At 42.8% G+C, this 23,651-nt stretch overlaps 1 protein-coding gene across 1 annotated transcript; it reads left to right on the top strand.

The window, feature by feature from the left end:
• The first annotated feature begins 1,836 nt into the window (after positions 1-1,836).
• On the top strand, positions 1,837-22,602 carry psme3ip1 (proteasome activator subunit 3 interacting protein 1). The gene is made up of 8 exons (XM_056282050.1): positions 1,837-1,870; positions 2,968-3,021; positions 6,437-6,575; positions 6,743-6,841; positions 11,896-12,017; positions 19,004-19,143; positions 20,375-20,460; positions 21,781-22,602. The coding sequence occupies exons 3-8, from the start codon at positions 6,449-6,451 to the stop codon at positions 22,047-22,049; spliced, it is 843 nt and encodes a 280-aa protein (XP_056138025.1). The 5' UTR covers positions 1,837-1,870; positions 2,968-3,021; positions 6,437-6,448; the 3' UTR covers positions 22,050-22,602.
• Positions 22,603-23,651: the final 1,049 nt, after the last annotated feature.

The raw sequence follows: 23,651 nt of genomic DNA on the forward strand, positions 1-23,651 counted from the left end.
TTCCAAAGGGTTTCAATGCTACTTGATGTTGAACATGTTAAAGTGTGTTGGTTCCTATTGTTACAGAACGTGTGAACTGGACCGCTCGTGCTTGACAAATGCTGCAGGCAGGTTGTTCAGGTCACAGTAGCCAGCACCTACCCGTACATTGTCCTGCTCTCTGAAAAACAGCAAACAAGGGAGGCAAGTACGGCTTGCTGGTGGTAGCATCGGAGCTACATCTTTCCATTTGTACCACTCCGGCTGGAATGATTGGATGCTTTTCTGCCCTTTACGCTGGTGGAGGTCAGGGAGAGCTGGTCATCAAGCCTGCCTTGCTTGATGACAAGTAATTTTTGTTGGTGATCCAGTTTATTAAAACTCTGAAGACATACAATGGTCGACATTACTGATTTCACTCTCAAGTGTAGCTAAGCTGATCAAATTCAAATGAGCTAGCTTGCTTTATTGATAGCACTAATATCTATGACATTGTAGCAGTTTAGCACTTTGATGGCTCTGATTGGCTTGCACTCCCGCCATAAGCAGTGCCTTTCCTCGTCCGTTGGTTTCACCTTAAGCTACGCAATACGCATGCGTACACTCCGAAATTCACAAAGTTAAAGGCAATCCTAAATAAAAACAGAGTTTACCCTTCCCATTGAAAAAGTAGGCGAGCTTGTGCCTATACAGCATTTCGCTCTTAGAAATTTAAGGACATAAAAATATCATTAAAAATATGTTATAACACAGCTTACTTGTAACTACAGCGAGATTTTGATATGTTGTTATGAATTTGTTGTGTGGTCATTTTTATTAAATTGTCACAGGGCCTTACCCTGCCTACCCTGACTGCAGGTCATTGGTGGGCTACCTTTTTTGTTTTTTTGGGGGTTTTTTTTGCTTTGTTTTTGTTTTTTGTTTGTTTTATGCCCTTTCTGTAAAAACATACCTCACAATCTACTTCATGGACCTGCTCCGTAGTGTTATGAATTTACATTATTTAATATGAAGTAATATCACATGAAATCCTTGACTTGTCCCTGTTTTTGTATATTTGCTCTGGCATTAGTGAGACTGCAAAACGAAATGATTATCTTATAACAAAGAAATTTTGCAAATGATTGAAAATAGTAATAATAATAAAACGAAGCGATTACCCCCACTGTCCCCACATGAATCTGCATCTATGTATGGGAAAATTTGTATAAATATCTGGGTAAGGGTGTAATTCAACAGTGTCGTATTTATTTATTTTTTAAGTTTACTGTTGTAAAATGTTTGATGGTTGGCAAATTTTTATTCATCTGAATTACACTTCACTAGTAGATGGGACAATGGGCCCCTGGGAATATATGTGTAAAAGATCTCCCCACCCCTGTACAGGTACATTCACTTAGGGCCAACAGCACATTAACAAAATGCACCTCTCTCAACCACAAACATGAGATCAGTTAAAACTACCTTTAATATTTACAAAGACACATACATATGACTGAGTCTTTCAACTCTGCAGAGAGGAATTAAATGCTATTAACTGCGATTTCACACAGGCTCTAACTTTGAGGCCCTCTGAACCCTGACCCCACACCTTGAGCCTGCGCAGGGTCCCAGGGCCCATTTGGTAATTCATATATGACTTCAATATACGTATATTATGATATATCAACTCGTCTATAAAAATGTCATTCGGGAAATTTGAAAGGGGATAATTATTGGCGAGAAAATATTTTGGATTCATTTACAGGGCATCGATTTGGGTAATTTCTTTGGCTAATTTTTTGCTCATTTGAAAATAATCCCGGAACTAACATTGCTGCGACAGAAAAAAACAGGTGAGCCATATTTACTGTGACACGAGATTGTGGATCTGTCGCGCTAACCTAACATCGTAAGTTAACCAAAGGTTCGATTTATATATATAGAGAGAGAAATATACTCATTCTGTTTTAGCTTACTGTATGTTTACGTAGGTAGCGATAGATTTGCTCCCGAATGTGTGTCCTTTACGATGTGAAACCACGGTCACTTATTACCAGTGAAGATAATACATAGTATAATTTACTCGCTATATATGCTAAGCTAACGTTAGCCGGTCAGCAGCGGGCATCAGGAGTTCCATAAAGGCTTATTTTGGGCTAATATCTTCGTTTTAGTTAAAAACACAATTTATTTATCAGTGATTCCCGAACTATTCTTTTCGAAATGGAGCATTTTGTTTCTTTCGTTAATTAACGAGGGTTCCATGCTGTTGGAAGTATGCTTTTTTTTGCTGACGATAAGGCTGCAAAACCATTAACTGTAACTACAGTCCATTACCATTCACTTCTCTCAATTACAATTTACTACAGACAGTCCAGTATCTTTCATTACAGGCGTCCACTATCTTTCATTACAGACGGTCTATTATTTTCATGACAGACTGTCCAATACCATTCATTCTAGACAGTCAAATTCCATATGCTACAGACAGTCAATTTCCATTCACTACAGACAGTCCGATACCTAGCCCCGTTTGGGACTAACACAAACCACAGCATGGGTGCTGATCACCTGGGAATGCATTCACAATTCCCTGGAAAACTTGTATTGCGCTGTTTGCAGCACTTTTGGCTTATCTGATAACTTTTCTGAAATCCTGGAACCCTTTTTCTGTTACCTTAGTGAAGCACAGTGTTTGAAAATAAAGTATAAGACTTTCTTTATTATATTTCAATATAAGCACAAGACTTTATTATGTTATCCTTGAGATAGTAAGAATCATTGCACTTCCAGGTTATAGAGAAACCATGTTATTTATACTCGTGAAACTTTCCATCCTAACAGTGCCTGTAACTGATTGCTCCTAGTAATCTGCATATTGGTTTCCATATAGAAGCACCAATTTGTCGTTTCCCCAATTTTTACACTTCAGAACCCTGCAAATGATGCAATAATGTTTTAATGCTGAAAGCTTACAGTCTGTCTATTTTTGCATTTATTTAACAGATGTGTCAATGACGGAGTCTTTTGTGATCTTGATTGGTTGGCACATACGTAAAGGTAGGTAGTATGTGACTTAATGAAATAGTTTATAGCAGTGGATCCAAAGTTTTTTAATTCAGACCCATACCTATTTGTTTTTTTAATCAATAGTACACTCTTGCCATGAATCCTGTGCTGGATAAAATACATGTTGAGTGTACAAAACTGTAGTAACACCTATGTTGAACCTGCTTTTTCCCTTAGAAAAGTCTCATACTGTATGGAGATGGACTTAACAAGACTTTGAAACATTTTGAAAGGTTGCTGGTCCATGGTGACTGAATTGCTGCACATAATCGTATTGTGTTACCTGGTTTTGGAATTTTACTCTGACCAAGTCATTCCATCTCTTGCCATAGGTGTTGAGTTAAGATCTAATGACTGGGCACAGCATTACGCTGATTTCATTGTCATTTATGGAACTTATGTTGGAAAAAATTTTCCTCGTAGCATAGGATTGGATTGGATTGGATAGGATTTACCTAGCCTCCAGCCTGAGTTGGAGGCTAGGTAAAAAAAAAAAAATCGAATACTGATTTTGCCGTCAATTATCATGGAAACGATCGAAGCGTTCAGGTCAGCCCTAGTTCAGTGGCTTCATTACAGCCTCAGCACAAGAATAGGATAAATATATTTGTTTTAAGGTGCAAGACGTTGTGAATTATTTTAGGAGTCTTAGGAGTAACATTGCACTGCACTGTAAATTGACTACCTGTAGTTCATCTGTTGATCTGCACAATTCATGCCACCCTCCTTTTACCTCTTTCATCAATCAGCTGATTTCAGTGACTATTCCGCCATCAACTGGAGTTCAATTTGGTGATCGACAATTACAGGTTCTCGCAAAATATTGTAAGGCATGAAATCTAGCACGTATAGCACCTACTATATTGTTTTATTCAAAAGCCATCCTCCTTACTTAATGCTCAATCTCCCCCACATAAATCCATGTATCAGTTGTCTCATGCCCCATCTCAGAACCCAAAGGCTAAATCATCTAACGACGATTTAGCTCTGGGTACAATGGCCAATATTTCGGGGCTTCTGGTGTAGCTTGCTGCTTGCTCGCTCCCGTTTCCTATAAAGACTTCCTCTTTCGAAGCGCCCATCATTGTTTACAGTCAGATTAGCAGCTTGAGATGCAAGAATGGAGTTGGAATTGAGCGACGAGATCTACAACCGGATTGTTTCACAAATAGTTGACGTGAGTTGAACATTTCTCCACAAAATACACAAACATCGATACTCTTCGTCAGTGTTTATGGTCCAAACAACATTTTGGCCAGTGCATTCCGCCTCTTTTGCTCCCCACACAGACTGAACCAACATGCAACCAAAGGATTTTCCTGTAGAAATCATTGCCTACTCAAACGTGATTGGTCAATACTGCTACTGCTACTTTCGGCTTCTCTGGTTCGGGGTTGCCACAGTGGATCATCTGTTTCCATCTCTTCCTGTCCTCTGCATCTTCCTCTGTCATGCCAGCCACCTGCATGTCCTCCCTGACCACATCCATAAACATCTACTTTGTCCTTCATCTTTTCCTCTTGCCTGGCAGCTCCATCTTTAGCATCCTTCTCCCAGTGTACTCAGCGTCTCTCTTCTGCAGATGTCCAAACCATCTCAATCTTGCCTCTCTTGCTTTGTCTCCAAACCATCCAACCTGAGTTGTCCCTCTAATATACTCATTCCTAATTCTGTCCTTCTTCAACTCTGTCACCTCCACCTCCGCCTCCTGTCTTGTCGTCAGTGCCACTATCTCCAAACCATACAACATAGCTGGTCTCACTACCATCTTGTAAACCTTCCCTTTCACGCTTGCTGGTACCCTTCTGTCGCAAATCACTCCTGACACTCTTCTTCACCTCTCTTCTGCACTCCTCATTACTTTTCTTGCATCCTCACCATTCTGCTGTCCTCCCTCTCGTTCATATGTATTCCATCTTGCTCCTACCGACTTTCATTCCTCATTTCTGCAGTGCATACCTCCACCTCTCAAGGCTCTCCTCAACTTGCTCACTACTCTCACTACAGATCACAATGTCATCCATGAACATCATAGTCCACGGAGACTCCTTCCTGATCTCGTCCGTCAACCAGTCTATCACCATTGCAAACAAGAAAGAGCTCAGAGCCAACCCTTCACATAATCCCACCTCCACCTTGAACCCGTCCATCATTCCGACTGCACACCTCACCACTATCACACTGCCCTCATACATATCCTGCACCACTCTTACATACTTCTCTGCCGCTCCCAACTTCGTCATACAATACTACACCTCCTCTCTTGGCACCCTATGCTTTCTCTAAATCCACAAAGACACAGTGTAACTCCGTCTGACCTTCTCTATACTTCTCCATCAACATTCTCAAAGCAAACGTCGCTTGGTCAATTTTTGGTCAATACTATTCAGACTAAAATGTAAACCAGAGTGTAACAATACCAAAATATTGTCCCGTGCCTACAGATTCTCTCTCTCTCTCTCTCTCTCTCTCTCTCTCTCTCTCTCTCTCTCTCTCTCTCTCTTCTCTTCTCTTCTCTTCTCTTCTCTTCTCTTCTCTTCTCTTCTCTTCTCTTCTCTTCTCTTCTCTTCTCTTCTCTTCTCTTCTCTCACTCTCTCTCTCTTTTGTGTGTTTGTGTTTCAAGATATATAATCTGTTAAAAGAGATTATCTCAAACTTAAAATTCTTCCTTTAAACTGTCTCTGTACCTTCACCCGCACTTGGATTTAAAAGGTGTAATTAATTATGGAAACCTGGCTTTCACCAGGATTCTGTTGGTCAGTCTATTTCAGTGAAATGGCAGCTGTCTTTAGTGTTGTGTACACTCACTGTGTTTCTACCCCTTAAATTGTGGGGTACAGCAGAAGTGAGCCATGACCTATCTCAAGGCCCAGCTCAAAGTAGGGGTGTAAGAAAATATCACACTCGCGCATCGCCATATTATCTTTTGTGATACTGCATTGATCCTCAAAACCACTATATCAATTTTTAATTGTTTACATTTAAAGGTTCGTGAGAAACATTTTGTGTTGTGTGTAACCCCATGACAGCTAGATAACAGTGTTGTTTGTAATCTATCTTCAGCCATTTGACTCTTCCACTGCAACCCAACAACGCAAACTGAGACAGGAAGTAGCATAAGCACAAAGAACACAGGCCTATGAAATCGCAGTATATCGCCTTTCTTATGGTATTGCAATATAACGATATATTGAATCGTAACCCCTGTATCGTGATACATATCGTATCACAAGATTCTCGCCAATACGCAGCCCTAGCTCAAAGATCAGGAAAATTTGTCTATAGACAATATTGTGCATGGTAAAAAAAACAAAAACACCATTTATTGATGCAGGATAGGATAAATGACTTCTTGTCTTTGTGTTTTTGTGTGTCTGTTTGTTTACATGCACAATGCTTGTGTCAGGGTTCATTAGGGATGGCAGGAGGAGGGGTAGGGGCCGTTGACCTAAATAGGAAGTTTGTGACTGAGACAGAGCTTGATGAAAAGAGGAAGAAGCGACAAGAAGAATGGGAGAAAGTCCGGAAACCAGATGATCCAGAGGGTAAGAACACGCACACAAACTCGCACACCTGAAATGTAGAATTGCAACAACAAATATGTTGAAAGGATTAGGCATAGGGCTTGTTATGCACTTGGTGTCTTATCAGTATAGATGTGTGTTTTACACATTTTTTTGTTGTTGTTTTTTTGTGTGTGTACACTCCTTAGAGGCTCCAGAAGAGGAGTATGACCCTCGATCTCTCTATGAGCGACTGCAGGAACAGAAGGATAAAAAGCAGGAGGAGTATGAGGAGCAGTTCAAATTCAGTGGGTTTGTTTTTGTTGCCATCCCTCTATATTTCTGTTTTGTTGTGTTTTAGTAGAGTCAACTACATATTCTTGACTTTGAAAGACTGCACAGTTAATTCAGCACTCACATTTTTACCAATGGATTTTATTTCGATCAATTTGCCCTGTACTGTGTTAAAAGCAGCATTAGTTGAAAATATTTTCATTTCCCTAATTGAAAAGATGACAAGAATTTTAGATTGTAGCACTCACTTTCATTCACACTATACCTAGAAAAACCAAACGCATACAAGTGCCTACAATTGAGAGTTCAAGTTTTCTGTCTCTGGTGAACAAGCATTGCATTGATCCTAAGGAAACCATTTCTACAATCTACTGTTTTTCCTGGACTACAAGTTGCATCGGAGTATAAGTTGCACTCAGCAAAAAAAATATGCAATGTGAGGAAAAATACAAATATGATTCACTTTTGTGTATAAGTCGCATTGGTGGTACAGTATTTTTTGTGATGGCCTGGCGGCCTGTCCAGGGTGTCTCCCCACCTGCTGCCAAACGACTGCTGGGATAGGCTCCAGCATCCCCGCGACCCTGAGAGCAGGATATGTGGTTTGGATAATGGATGGATGGATGGAAAAATTACATTGTGTAAATCACTTTGGAATATAAGTCATAGGACCAACCAGACAAGTAAAAAAAACCAAAAATGGCTATTTATGGTCCGGGAAATACTGTATGTTAATTTACAAAAATATTTTTTAGTATGCATGCGTCTGAATAGAAGTTTTTGGGATTGTCACACTCATTGAAATCATCTGCTCAGCAAAATCACTGCACCCCAAAACAACTGTCCAGTTATTTTGTTGATGAGGGAAATGATCCACAGGCTATTTTGAAACCTATGAAACTGAAAGTATCCTACAAGTTTTTCCTTGAGTATTGTACCTTCTCCAGTGTTTTTGTAAGCTGTTGTCAGGGTTTGGAGGGTTACTATACAAACGTATTCCGTTACAATTACAGATTACCTGTTGAAAAATGTAATCAGTAACTTACTCTCAGTATCACACTATTAAAGTAATGTAATCTGGTTACTTTTAGTAACTTCCGGATTACCTCATTGCCAAATATGAAAAAAAGACAAAAGGAAATATTTTGTAAGACAACAAAACAATGTAACCTTAGAAATGACAATGAGGACACCAAGCTTTTACATATCAAAACTTGTAGCAAAAAGGCAATGCTGTTTTAGTTCAATACATAGATTAAAGGCACCCACACCACCCCCTTTCTTAGGCCTGTTACATGAATTAAGAGTATCCACATTGTTATTTTAATCAATAAATCAGGTATCCACCCTATGAACTGTCAAAAAGAACATCATAAAAGACATTCAAGCAATAGGGCCATGGATTCCAAATTAAAATATAGGTTATACGTGTCCCACATTGTCCCACATTTGGTTTGTTAGCACCCTACATGCAAGCCAGAGTAAAAAGAAGGTGCCACAGAGACAAATTTAGCCAGCCCTTTAGTAGGGTTGCCACCTTTAGCTCAGAAGAATGAGGGATACTTAACTCTATCCTATCTCAATTCCCACAACCACCTACCCTGGCCCCATGACTCCCACTTCAATGGAAAAGTTGCTTTTTTTCAATAAATAACAATTTCCCTGACTATGGTTGCACATACGGTGTGGCATTAGTTCAGAATATGCCAGGCTTGAAAGGTTCATGTAAAGGGAAATATACTGTAGGCTGTTGCCTAGCCTACAGTATATTTAATTGACCTAGTAAGAGTAATACGTCTCTAGAAAACATATATAGCTACATAATGTATGTTAAGTGCTTTATTGGCAAACAAAAGCAGCACACAAAATAAACTCAGTGAACATAACAATGTACTATTGTACAAATGTACGATATACTTATTTATTTCTTAGCAAAATTATATTACTTGATTTAATAATAAATGTACAATTTTAGGACTTAGGCCATATGCCCCTGGTACCCTGGGGAAACTGCTCTGGTGAACCACCACAGTTTTCAGATAACCGGAGAAGGGAGAAATGTGGAGGCACTGCCTGCGTGTTTTTCTCCCTTCACTGGTTGGGAGAATACAAAACAACTCACACCCCTTATCAGTTCAACAAGGAATGCATCATTGGGTGGCACAGTGGTTAGTGCTGTCACCTCACAGCAAGCAGGTCCTGGGTTCGAACCCCGGGGTTGTCCAACCTTGGGGGTCATCCCAGGTTGTCCTCTGTGTGGAGTTTGCATGTTCTTCCCGTGTCTGCGGTCGGTTTTCTCTGGGCGCTGCGGTTTCCCCCACCATCAAAAAAGACATGCATGTTAGGTTTAATACTCCTGTCTGTGTCCTTGACCGAGGCAATGGAAAAAAGAACTGGAGTTGGTTCTCGAGTGCTGCACGGCAGCTGCCCACTGCTCCTAGCTACACAGCTAGGATGGGCTAAATGCAGAGCATAATTTCCCTACAGGGATCAATAGAGTACATCAAAAAAAAAAAAAATTCCTTCTAAAATACAGGACAATTTAAGGAAAGGGTGGCAATACAAACAACCATGAAATCGTCCAGACCCACGGCGCGCCTGCCAAGTATGAAGTCAATCAGAGAATGGAGAAGATCGAAGGACAGACAGGCTCCTTTCATTTCAGTTAGATTATTATCATTCTGAAAAATTTTGACGTGAATAAAGTTAATATATCAAAAGACTGACGAGCAAGCCGTCCCCTCTCAGGTCATCCTTGAGTGAGTGACCACAACTTGCGACGCATAGCCCACGGTGGCAGTTGCGAGGCAGTGGGCAGAACATTTCTATTATTTTTAAAATTTAATCCTGAAAAGTAATCCCCATTTTTAAAAATTGTATCGTAATCTGGTTGTCTTTTTTTTCTGTAACTGTATTGGAATAGTTACATTTTTTTTAAAATGTTTGTATCCTGATTACATTAACGCCTGTTACTGTATTCCATTACTCCCTAAGCCTGGCTGGTGTTAAGGGGAGATGAGGAAAAAAATGAACCAATTTTCCACAGTGAATGTTGGATATAATGGAATTGTCAATATGCAACAGAAAACATGTAAAATAGACATCAGACTGCAACGGCTAATTGTTTTAATGTACTGTGATGTTCTTATTTGTCTGTTCAACCATTTAAAGAGTAACTCAACCCTAGACCATTTTAGTTAGTTTGCTGACATCTGTAGGTTAAAAATCCATGTTAAGGTTGAAAACATGGCAGGCAGGCTGGTCTTGGTACTCTGTGATGTTAGCATAGCACGATAAACATAGCTGCAACTAATAACATTAATAATGGATCTGTTTGATTTAAGTGTACCAGCACACCCATATCAACATTGTCAGTTGTCAGTAGTACTTTTAATGCAGGTTCATCCAACAGAGCCATTATTAATGGTATTAGCTGCATCTGTGTTTATCCTGCTATGCTAACATCACAGAGTTACAAGACCAGCCTTCCATGTTTTTAACCTTTGCATGGTTTTTAACCTGTACATGTCAACAAATTCAACTAAAATAGCCTGATGCTTAGTTACTCTTTAACCATTTACTTTTCCCATTTCCATTAGTACTATCGCTCCACTATGTAGACACTATTCATTGTCAACTTTACAAACTGCAAGAATTGGCTGTGCTTCTATTAACGCTAGAGAAAATGGCGTTCCATGTCTGAAACAAGGCATCTTAAGGAAAGATGTTCACAAATTTAATCACACATTAATTTTGTTGACCATTTGTTTGTTGAATAATCCCTTTTATTTATTTATTAACAGTTTGATTTGTAAGCATTAACATCTGACCCTAATATTAGATTTCTTTTGGCTGTTTCCTTGCTTGGAAAAGAGATCAGTTGGAAAGATATCCAAATACATCAAGGTTCTTATAAAAATTATAGCATTTGTGTGATGAATAATAATCAATCTAGGTAAAGCCAATGTATGTGCAGTCGTACAAACAGTGCACATGATTTGAAATATGAACACTATACATGTATGTAATGTGAGACTTTGATATGAAAATATTATATTAACTACTACTACTACTACTACTTTTGGCTGCTCCCTTTAGGGGTCGCCACAGTGGATCATCCGTTTCCATTTCTTCCTGTCTTCTGCGTCTTCCTCTGTCACACCAGCCACCTGCATGTCTTCCCTCACCACATCCATAAACCTCCTCTTTGGCCTTCCTCTTCTCCTCTTCCCTGGCAGCTCCATATTCAGCATCCTTCTCCCAATATACTCAGCATCTCTCCTCCACACATGTCCAAGCCATCTCAATCTTGCCTCTCTTGCTTTGTCTCCAAACCGTCCAACCTGAGCAGTCCCTCTAATATAATCGTTCCTAATCCTGTCCTTCTTCGTTACTCCCAGTGAAAATCTTAGCATCTTCAACTCTGTCACCTCCAGCTCCGCCTCCCGTCTTTTCGTCAGTGCCACTGTCTCCAAACCATATAACAGCTGGTCTCACAACCATCTTGTAAACTTTCCCTTTAACTCTTGCTGGTACCCTTCTGTCGCAAATCACTCCTGACACACTTCTCCACCCACTCCACCCTGCCTGCACTCTCTTTTTCACCTCTCTACTGCACTCTCTGTTACTTTGGACAGTTGACCCCAAATATTTAAACTCAAATGCCTTTGTCACCTCCACTCCTTGCATCCTCACCATTCCACTGTCCTCCCTCTCATTCACGCATAGGTATTCCGTCTTGCTCCTACTGACTTTCATTCCTCTTCTCTCCAGTGCATACCTCCACCTCTCCAGGCTCTTCTCAACCTGCGCCCTACTCTCGCTACAGATCACAATGTCATGAAAATATTATATTAACATTATAGTAATTAGTGTAATAATTAGTAGTGATAGTAATTAAAAAACACAATTTCTTCTTCTGTCGGCTCATTCCCTGTTTAAATTTTTTTTAAAATTATTGAAGTTTAAACAAGATCTTTTTGTCGATTATTTTTGTTGCCAAAATAATACTGTTATTCTGCCCCACTATTGGCTTGTTGACAGAGTATGTTTGTTTCCTTGGTAACAGAGAACATGGTAAAAGGATTGGATGAAGATGAGACTCACTTCCTGGACGAGGTCTCCCGGCAACAGAGCCTTGTGGAGAAGCAGCGCAGGGATGAGGAGCAGCAGGAACTGTTGGAATACAGAATATCCTTTAAAGATGTCTCAGCATCGTGTGCTGTGGTTTGCTTGAATTGTGTGTGGCAGTTTTCCCAAGCCACAGCTGTAGTCATGCAAGGCTGCTGTTGAAAGAGGTCAACAGGTTTGCAGAAAAGGAATGTGAAATCATTGTTAGCCCTGTTAGTATAGGCAATACTTCTTTTTTTGGGGGGGGGGGGGTTTCTCCCCCAATTATATTCGGCCAATTACCCCACTCTTCCGAGCTGTCCTGGTTGCTGCTCCACCCCCTCTATGTATGAATGTAGAATGTAGGACATTGTACGTTACCCGGATGCCCATTACTGGCAGTACTTCTGTTTTTGGTATTCCAGCAGAATTACAATGCTCAGGGTTATGATACCTATACAACCCCTACTAGTGAAGCAAAACGGTTCTTCCCCTTCTTTCTTTCTTTTTTTTTTTAATGGATTTTTACCCCTTTTTTTTTCTCCCAGTTGTACTTCGCCAACTAACCCCACTCTTCCGAGCCGTCCCGGTCACTGCTTCACCCCCTCTGCTGATCCAGGGAGGGCTGCAGACTACCACATGCCTCCTCTGATACATGTGGAGTCGCCAGCCGCTTCTTTTCACCTGACAGTGAGGAGTTTCACCAGGGGGACATGGTGCGTGGAGGATAAAGCTATTCCCCCCAGTTCTCCCTCCCCCCTGAATAGATGCCCCGACCGACCAGAGGAGGCGCTAGTGCAGCTACCAGGACACATACCCACATCTAGCTTCCCACCCGCAGACACAGCCAATTGTGTCTGTAGAGACGCCTGACCAAGCCGGAGGTTACACAGGGATTCGAACTAGCAATCCCTGTGTTGGTAGGCAACGGAGTAGACCGCTATGCTACCCAGATGCCCTGTTCATCCCCTTCTTTACAGCTTCTGAGGGTACAGAATGGGATTTTTTAAAAATGACCCTTCCCCTTAGAGTATTTTTTTCCAATGTATGCAGTAGACCTTAAAAGGATGGAGTTAATGCTGATAGCCACAGTGTTAATATGAGGAACATCCCATGAACAATTTCAACACAAATCCAAATGGAGTAGATTCTTAACTGGGTACAAAGGAGTGAGTTGCTTGAGGAAGATCATACAGATTGAAACGTTGCCTTAAAAAGGGAATAAAATTGTTCATTGGAAGCTTAAGAGTGTGCAGACCTCACTCCTTCATACCCTGTAATGGCAGGTTTTGTTTTTTTTTGCACCTGAATAATTTACCTGGATAAACTCACACTTGGTCCCTCTTCTGTAGATTGTTAACTGACCATGACAGCCAAAAGATAGTTCACCAAAGAACACCCTGACTATGGCTATTCATTTCTTAAACAAACATACTGTTGCTGTCACTGTGATCAGTAAGAATGTCAGTAATATTTTGCCCCTGTGGTCTGTACTACTTCAGTGCACAAGTATGCATGATGATACTTTAGCACACAATATGTGTTAGGTGGAAGCCACTTCATCACCTCTAGAACTGGGTGGCAATCTTATACTGAGATATACAGCGAAACAAATCCTGAAACTTGTAATTAGTATAGTTGGGACCGATCCGACCCAGTATCAGTATCGAGTGCCGATAGAGACATAATTCACTCATCAGATATCGGACTGACGTCACCATTCCGCAACTGATCCAGATTCTATAGGCTGATGTTTTTATCAATTATAAATATGTAATAATGCAATTTTAAGCCCATAGCCACAATGATATGTGTAAGTTCAGGTAGTATGGAGCGTTTTGACTGCAGGGAGATGGAACACAAACGCTTCGCTTTTCCGCATAGAGAGTAGGAAGCGGAGGATGCAGAAGCCGCCAACGAGGCAGCTGAAGCGGAGGGAAGTAGCGAGGAGGCGGGGGGAGTAACGAGGCCAAGAGCCACGGGGAAACAAGTGAAACCCCACAAAATGTAAACCTGGAGTCTCCTAAACTCCATAGTAATCCGGGGAAAGATAAAACGGCTATAAATGACATAGTAACAGTATCAGAGGGTTTTGGTATGAGTGGAGTTAGTGGCCCTGCTGCACCTCCTGCCCAGGCTTGGGCAGGGGGTGCAGAGTGATGGGGGGGAGGCAGCAGCGGACCCGCCTGTCACCAAGAGCCAGGAGAAGGAGGATGACAATGAAATGGAGTATGATTCTGACTCAGACGGCACAGTAATCGATTCCCTGCGACCAACCGGTGAACTGTAAATTTGGGAGGAACTTAAGTGTTTTTTTTAGCTGGATTTGGGGCAAGTCTGTCAAAGTAATAGATTATTTTCCTGACAAAACTAAATTTCTCAAACACAGCGTTGCAGTCCTCTGGATAGCACACACTGATTCAACCTTCTGTGATAACAAATAGTTGTAATGAATCACAGGGTGTTGTTTTCTTCCTACCCATCCCATTTTTTTTTTTGGGGGGGGGGTTCTGATTTTCCTCTTTCTTTTCCCTGTGTAGACTTAAAGTTTGGGGTCTTTAAACATTAATGGAGGGGGAGATAGGCAGAAGAGGGCAGTACTTTTTGATTTTTGTGCTCAGAAACATTTAGATATATAATTTTTCTTCAGGAAACAGACATGGGTGGGGACTGGAACTGCACTACAGAATTCACACTGGGCAGAACAAGTGAAGAACCATATTCACAATCTTGATTCACTTTGTCCAGGTTACTGTCACAATTTAATTTAATTGATGCTTGGAGAATTAAAAAAAAGTCAAACATCAGACAGTACACATGGGTAAAGGTTTCAGGGAACAGGGTCAGTGCTGCCAGGCTAGACAGGGTGTATATCACCAGACAGATCACCACTTAGTCAACAACAACAATAATAGCAATAATAATATTGATGATGATGATGATGATGATGGTCCTCTGGGTGGAGTTTTCATGTTCCCCCCGTGTCTGTTTGGGTTTCCTCCGGGTGCTCCGGTTTCCTCCCATAGTCCAAAGACATGTAGGTAACGTGAATCGGCCATACTAAATTGTCCCTAGGTGAGACTGTGCGTGTGTGTGTGTGTGTGGGGGGGGGGGGCTGTGATGGCCTGGTGGCCTGTCCAGGGTGTCTCCCCGCCTGCCGCCCAATGACTGCTGGGATAGGCTCCAGCATCCTGCGACCCTAATTGGGATAAGCAGCATGGATAATGGAATGGATGATGATGATGATAATAATAATAATAATAATAGTCAAGAAAAAAGAGCTCTGATATCGGTATCGGCAGATATCCAAATTCAGATATCAGAATAGGATTGGAAGTGAAGAAAAGTGGATCAGTGCATCTCTAGTAATTAGTTTCCACGTTACACAAAAATAAATTAATTTTTAAAGAATATATTGTGTAACTTCTAAATATTTTAACATTAACTCTCAATTTTTCCCTCTGAACTTACTTATCATCCTATACCTGATCTTTGCCATAATCGTGTTTCTAAAACTTTCCCAAAAGAAAAATGAAGAAGTATCTCCTAAAGCAATTTATAAATTGAAACGTTGTAAATATATATATATTTTTTCTCTCTCTCCCTTTCTCCCCCAATTGTATCCGGCCAATTACCCCACTATTCCGAGTTGCCCTGGTCATGGCATTGTTCCTCTTAACTTGCTTGCAGCTTAATAGACTGATCACTGCTCCACCCCCTCTGCCGATCCGGGTAGGGCTGCAGACTACCATATGCCTCCTCTGATACATGTGGAGTCGCCAGCCGCTTCTTTTCACCTGACAGTGAGGAGTTTCACCAGGGGGACGTAGCGTGTGGGAGGATCATGCTGTTCCCCCAGTTCCCCCTCCCCCCAAGAACAGGTGCCCCGACCTACCAGAGGAGGAGCTAGTGCAGCAACCAGGACACGGCTAATTGTGTCTGTAGGGACGCCCGACCAAGCCGGAGGTAACACAGGGATTCAAACAGGCGATCCCCATGTTGGTAGGCAACAGAATAGACTGCCACGCTACCTGGACGGCCGTAAATATATTTTCTAATACAAAACATGGACATAGCGGAAATTAGGTGGAGTGATAGGTTGGAATTCAGCTTGGATTTTTAATGGTACGTTTGAGACAATTCAGTCCACCTTTCATGCAGAGTCATTAAAAGGTGGAATTTGTGAAGATGCAGGAAGGGCTTGTGTGTTTCAAATGCACTATTAAACCCCTTAGGTTGTAGCGTGATACTGCATGGATTTAAATTTTGAAATAGATTCAGATTTAAAAACTAAATTTAGTTACTGGTAGCAAGATACAACTTTGAGCTATTGAGCCCTTAAACGGAGTAATTTCCCATGAACCTTCAAGGTGTGCAGATACTAAAGTGCACCTGCAGTGCCTTCTAGGAAGCCTGTGGTTTCTTCAGCCCTGCAGTATCTCTGTGGCTTGTGCATCATGTCTGTGGTGCAAGATGGACTACATTTCTAACAGTTGTGCAGAAGGCCCAACAAGTCACCGGTCTAAACACAACAGAACTTACCCGTCCCCAGTGTATTTAACATTCCTCTTGTTTATCCCTCTTGACTATTATTTGCTCGTACCTGTATTCACTGTTTTTTTTTTTACCCCTCTCACAGTCTCTCTTTACGTCATTGTTTTTGCTGGCAGACAGGTTTGACTGCAGATGGAGAACAGAATGGGTTGTCGTGGAAACTGTATCGTAGGCTGGTAGCTGCGGTGATGGATTGAAGCATTCATTTACCACATGGAACGTGCAAACAAAAAATACAGCACAGTGGAAACTCATTTGGAGACATTCTTACACATTTTATACTGTTCATGAGCTGTTTCTACTCACGTAGTCTTGGTTTTTCTGTCTATTTTCTATTATTTTTATGTCTGTACTATGTCACGTCTCCTGGACTGCCTTTCAAGTCCCTTTTCCCTCTTTCATACAAATTGGACTACAGTATTTTTCTTTCTCACTCTTTTGCTCTTACAGTCTCTTGCTCTCTGCTACTGTCCCTCATTTTTCTAAACTATGTCACTTTTTCAGGAGATTGCTGTAGGCAGTCTCCATAGTAGTTTCCCATAAAAGGGTTAGAAAACATTACTTGAGATGGTGGTTTTTTTTGTTTTTGTTTTTTTTTTGTGGAATTTTCCCCCTCTTCCCCCCCCCCCCAGTTGCATCCAGCCAATTACCCCACTCTTCCGAGCCGTCCCAGTCGTTGCTCCACCCCCTCTGCCGATCCGGGGAGGGCTGCAGACTACCACATGCCTCCTCAGATACATGTGGAGTCGCCAGCCGCTTCTTTCCACCTGACAGTGAGGAGTTGCGCCAGGGGGATGTAGCGCATGGGAGGATCACGCTATTCCCCCGAATCCCCCCCCCCCCGAACAGGCGCCCTAACCGACCAGAGGAGGCGCTAGTGCAGCAACCAGGACACATACCCACATCTGGCTTCCTACCTGCAGACACGGCCAATTGTGTCTAGGGATGCCCAACCAAGCCGGAGGTAACACGGGGATTCGAGCCGGTGATCACCGTGTTGGTAGGTAATGGAATAGACCGCCACGCCACCCGGACGCCCACTTGAGACAGTGTTGGGTAGAATGCTTTGAAAAAGTATTTAGTGCCTGAATACAAAATACACTGGCCTAAATGTAATCAGTATTGTTTTCAGTTACAATGCAAAAAAAGAGTCACTTACTCGGATTACATTTAGAATGTACCTACAAAAGGCACATAAAACATTAGTACTGTAGTAGGAATTTTTTTTTTAATGTCACATTGTTTATGCTTTGGTGTTACTGGTATCTATCTGCATGCTATCATCTCAATATGCACTGACCATCTGCCAGTTACTGCTGCACTCTACTGATGTGAGGTGCACGCATGCAGGGGGCAATATGCATGTGCTGTTTCGAAAATAGTTTGTAGTTTTTAAAAGATGGTACGATTACTTTTAATTGGGGGCATGGTTGGCGGCATCAATCACTGCGAGGGGCTCTTCAGATGACCTCACCTCACTTTTGCTGTTATTATTATGTTGCGTGAATGAGAAGTAGGCTATGACAGAGAAGTGCAAATTTACACCCTGGAACTGCGTGCGCGCATGCGCGCGCACACACACACACAAGCACACTACAGAAACTCAGAGGCAGTGAGTAAATGTGTTGCCTTTTAATAGACAGTTTCCTTCCATTTTCAGTTATCACATTTCCCTCCTTTAATGCTGATGCAGCTTAGGAGGGAATTATTTTAACAGTATTCTTTCTCCTGAGGCATCCAGGTAGCATAGCGATCTATTCCGTTGCCTACCAACACGGGGATCGCCGGTTCGAATCCCTGTGTTACCTCCGGCTTGGTCAGGCATCCCTACAGACACAACTGGCCGTGTCTGCGAGTGGGAAGCCGGATGTGGGTATGTGTCCTGGTCGCTGTACTAGCGCCTCCTCTGGTCGGTCGGGGTGCCTGCTCGGGGGGAGGGGGGACTGGGGGGAATAGCGTGATCCTCCCACGCGCTATGTCCCCCTGATGAAACCCCTCACTGTCAGGTGAAAAGAAGTGGCTGGCGACTCCACATGTATCGGAGGAGGCTTGGAGGCATGTGGTAGTCTGCAGCCCTCCCCGGATTGGCAGAGGGGGTGGAGCAGCGACCGGGACGACTCGGGAAGAGTAGGGTAATTAGCCAGGTACAGTTGGGGAGAGAAAAAAAAAGGGGGGGGGGAGTATTCTCAATAATTCATAAAGTAACTGTCATTTGAATACAGGTGTTTCGAGATGAATAGAGATACTTCATTTCTGTATTCTGCCGTTACTTGTGTTCCGTTACAAGCCACCCCTGCCTGTAGAGTTTCTCAGGTCTGATGACGAGCAGCCCCGTGGCTGGTTAGAATTGAGCTACTGTCGTTTTTAAGGCTGTTCTTAAAATTTTCCTGAGTTCTGTTCACAGTATGCTGTTGAACTATGTGTGTATGCATGTTACTTATGCATCCACACAAACCTGCCCCATGACCCTGTATGTGTTCCACTGTTTGGTCTCCTTAACCCGCTGCTGGTACAGCGCTCTAGTGAAGCGAGCAACCAGCGAGAGCAGGCGAGAACCTGAAAAGAAGGCCGGGCCCAAACCCTTAGGGGCGGAACAAAGGACCAGCCACCTGTCTCAGGCTCATCTACTAGCAGGAGCTGTTAAGAGACGCAGGTACGCAAAGAGTGCAATGCCACATGCACACACCTGTTTCTTGTATATTGATTAAATTTGGGTGACCCATCCAGTTAAAGTTAGTGGTAGTTGTGTAATTTATACTAAACTAATCAAAACGCTGGCGGCACGGTGGCGCAATGGTTAGCGTGGTCGCCTCAGAGCAAGAACGTCCTGGGTTCGAGCCCTGGGGATGTCCAACCTTGGAGGTCGTCCCAGGTTGTCCTCTGTGGAGTTTGAACATTCTCCAAGTGTCTGTGTGGGTTTCCTCGGGGTGCTCCGGTTTCCTCCCACAGTCCAAAGACATGTAGGTCAGGGGACTCGGCCATACTAAATTGGCCCTAGGTATGAGTGTGTGTGTGTGTGTGTGTGTGTGTGTGTGTGTGTGAGCCCTGTGTGATGGCCTGATGGCCTGTCCAGAGTGTCTCCCCGCCTGCCACCCAATGACTGCTGGGATAGGCTCCAGCATCCCCGCGACCCTGAGAGCAGGATAAGCGGTTTGGATAATGGATGGATGGATAATCAAAACGAGTGTGTAAGACTAAAGGTGAATTGGGTTTTTTTTGCCACCAGGACACCTACACAGTAAAATCCTGAGTGTTAATTTAACTTCCTGAGTGTTAATTTAACTCTGAGAGTGTACAAATGGAGGTTTTTACTGTGTAGGCTCTTGATCAACTTGTCTGAGGAATTTAGGGCAACTAGAATCAATATAATCTTTTAAATCACTTCATAGAAAGCCGGTGTTCAAGTGGGCAGTGAAATACATCATTATTTTACTATGCTGTCCCCTCCCACATAAACCGGTCCCAGACTTGCCTTCTGTAGGCCCTATGATGCAGGTACTCGCACACAAACAGTCTTGCATACAAACTTGGAAGTGTTTGGCAAGGGAGCATTGCAGAGTGCTTGGTCAAGCACAGAGTTTTCATTTAAATAGTGAAAAGAAATTACATTTAGACTGTTCAAATGTAATCAAAAACCTGAAGCTTGTTTGAATGGGAAGCACTTAAAATTTTTGGTCAAACAGTTGAAGGTTGACATTAGAATAGTCAAATGAAATTACATTTAGGCTGCCGAACAAAAGTTGGCAGAAGAAAACTTGGAAGGGCCAGTTCCAGTCAGGTTTACAGCAAATGGTTAATATAATATCTAAATTAATCTAACCTTATTAATTTGGTGAGCCTAATGGCCAAAGGTTGATGTTGTCTTTTGTGATTCTCTCCTTCAGCTCATCACAGTCATCAGACAGCAGTAAAAAACAGAAGGTAGACATATCAGCGACCTCAACAACAGAAAACAGAGATGGACACAAAGGTGGGCTACTGCCTGCGGCTGAGAGGGAAAGATTTGTTCTTTGAGCTGAAAAGAAATTCACAGGGATCGGTGGTTCGAATCCCCGTGTTACCTCCAGCTTGGTCGGTCATCCCTACAGACACAATTGGCCCTGTCTGCGGGTGGGAAGACGGATGTGGGTATGTGTCCTGGTCGCTGCACTAGCACCTCCTCTAGTCAGTCGGCGGCACCTGTTCGGGGGGGAGGGGGAACGGGGGAATAGCGTGATCCTCCTATGCGCTACATCCCCCTGGCGAAACTCCTCACTGTCAGGTGAAAAGAAGTGGCTGGCAACTCCACATGTATCGGAGGAGGCATGTGGTAGTCTGCAGCCCTCCCCGGATCGGCAGAGGGGGTGGAGCAGCAACCAGGATGGCTCAGAAGGGTGGCGTAATTGGATGGGTACAATTGGTGAGAAAAAGGGGAAATCAAAAAAAAAAGAAATTCAGATATTCACCCTTTCTAATATTTCCAGAAATGGTCAAAAGATAGGCTTAGGCTTACCGCAAAGGAACAGGCCCAGACTGACTCAGTGCTCACAGCTTAATTAACTGATCGCTCATATTACTGTTATACTAACACTTCAACTGTGGGCACACGGAAGAAGTTCAGAGTGAAGTTATGAAGTTCAGAGTTAAGTTATTATGAAGTTCAGAGTTCAGTTCTGAAGTTCGGAGTTAAGTTATGAAGTTCAGAGTTAAGTTATTATGAAATTCAGAGTTCAGTTACGAAATTCAGTTAAGTTATGAAGTTCAGAGTTCACTTATGAAGTTCAGAGGGAAGTTCTGAAGTTCAGAGTGAAGTTATGAAGTTCAGAGGGAAGTTATGAAGTTCAGAGTGAAGTTATGAAGTTCAGAGGGAAGTTCTGAAGTTCAGAGTGAAGTTATGAAGTTCAGATGGAAGCTCTGAAGTTCAGAGTTCAGTTATGTGAGCGATCAGTCAATTAAGCTGCGAGCAAGTAAAGAGGAAATACAACGCCATCACCCCCTTCTTAAAGCGGTTGTCTTTATTATACCAGGGATATATGTTATGCAGATTTAAACAATCATGCACATTTTGCAAATACATTTTTTTTTGAAAGCCTCAAATGATTTTGACAACGGTTCTGTAAGAAAAAGAAAATAGCCCGATTAAAGACCATAATTTTGTAGTTTTATAGCTTTTGATTTGGCATATTTTTTTTTCTTTTTTATGTTTGTGCTATCAGTAGCAGATGCAGGTCACAACAATGCTAACATTGACTATGTCGGCGTTGTTATGACCTACGCCCGCGCTTTGTAATCTTTTTATTTTCCTGTTCAGTGCAGGAGGGAGGAGGGGATGGAGAAGGAGCCGCAGGAGGAGTTGAGGAACAGCAGGCGTGTCACAGCCTGACTGCAAAGGGCACCCCGGCCTCGGTGAACTCTGGCCAGGGTGTGTTACACCTCCCGTCCGCGGCTGTGTGCGTCGGTGTCTTGCCAGGGCTCGGGGCTTACTCCGGCAGCAGCGACTCTGAAAGCAGCTCGGACAGCGAAGGTAGCGTGGACGCAATCATCTCGCCGTACCCCCGGCACGGCAGGGCCTACAGATAGACACATTCAGATACAGTATCAAGACACACACACACACACACACACACACACACACACACACACACACACACGCACGCACACACTTGAAGGCATGCTGTCATCATGGAAGAGTCAAAATGATCACAACTAGTACAGGCACAGAATTTGAAGGCGGAGTGTGAGGTCTGCTTTGGACTCTTAACATTGAAAGCCCTGCATCCACTTGTCTCTATACAAGGAGACAAGAGCCTACAGAGACATACATGTAAACCATATAAATACACACACACACACACTTATTCAGATAGATCCTGAACGAAGCATGTTAACCATAATCTATTTTGAAAAAGAAAAACAACTACGCTGATGCTCTGGCAGACACACATGCACCAAACAGCGACATGCCCACATCTGCGTAACGCATTCCTGATGTTTTCACAGCTGTTGTGGGTTTTACTGTTTTCCCTTGTCTCTAGTCGAAGGTCAGCCAAGAAATATATATGTGATTTAAGAAAATAAAAACCTTAACATCTGAACCAGTATGACTTCTATTCTTTGATATCCAGCTGATCCCACTCAGTGAACTAGAGCTTCATATACGTATGTATGGTTTTTGGTATTGTGGCACTTGAAGATGACACCTCCATCCTTCCTTCCCCCCAATCACATCTCACACAGTTTAAGCCGACCAACCAATCCCGCACAGCCTAACTGATGACGTCACGCTCCCCCCACCCCCTCCCTAAATCCAGCTGTGCTATTGGCAGAGAGATCAGTGAGTGACAGCTGTGGAGCAAGGAGGAAACTGCTTAGACTGTCACATGATTGACATCTTTAAGTTATCAACAGCTGGTGAGAGAGAGAGAGCTGGGGGAGGAGAGGCACTCTCCTGTGGTCAGATGAAATATGTGAATGTTTTTTTGTGTGTGTGTGAAAAGTGGTTGGTAAAAACGTCTTTATTTTTATGTTTTATTTGGTTTCTTTCGTAAACATGGCGCCAGTAGATGGTGATCTGTGGAAAGAATGCTAAACCTATTATTTTTGTATTAAATGATGATTTGAGCTGTGGTTTTGAGTCTGAAGAGGTGAATAAAACGTTTTCCCTTTTACAGAGTTTGGTTATTTCGTGTGTGTTCTGATTGAAGAGTTGTCTGATGACGGCGATTAAATGAACATTACAGGTTTTCTGATTTGTCTCGGTTGTATTCTCAGTGGATTGTCAGTTTTGTTGACCGTTTGTAGCATAGACGTAATGGCTAAAATGGGGACATGGGGCGTCTGGGTGGCGTGGCGGTGTATTCCGTTGCCTACCAACACGGGGCTCGGCCGTTCGAATCCCCGTGTTACCTCCGGCTTGGTCGGGCGTCCCTACAGACACGACTGGCCGTGTCTGCGGGTGGGAAGCCGGATGTGGGTGTGTGTCCTGGTCGCTGCACTAGCGCCTCCTCTGGTCGGGCGGAGCACCTGTTCGGGGGGGAGGGGGAACTGGGGGAGAATAGCGTGATCCTCCCACAAGCTACGTCCCCCTGGTGAAACTCCTCACTGTCAGGTGAAAAGAAGCGGGTGGCGACTCCACATGTTTCGGAGGAGGCATATGGTAGTCTGCAGCCCTCCCCGGATCGG

This window comes from Lampris incognitus, chromosome 6, assembly GCF_029633865.1.
Source record: "Lampris incognitus isolate fLamInc1 chromosome 6, fLamInc1.hap2, whole genome shotgun sequence".
NCBI classification, from domain to species: Eukaryota; Metazoa; Chordata; class Actinopteri; order Lampriformes; family Lampridae; genus Lampris; species Lampris incognitus.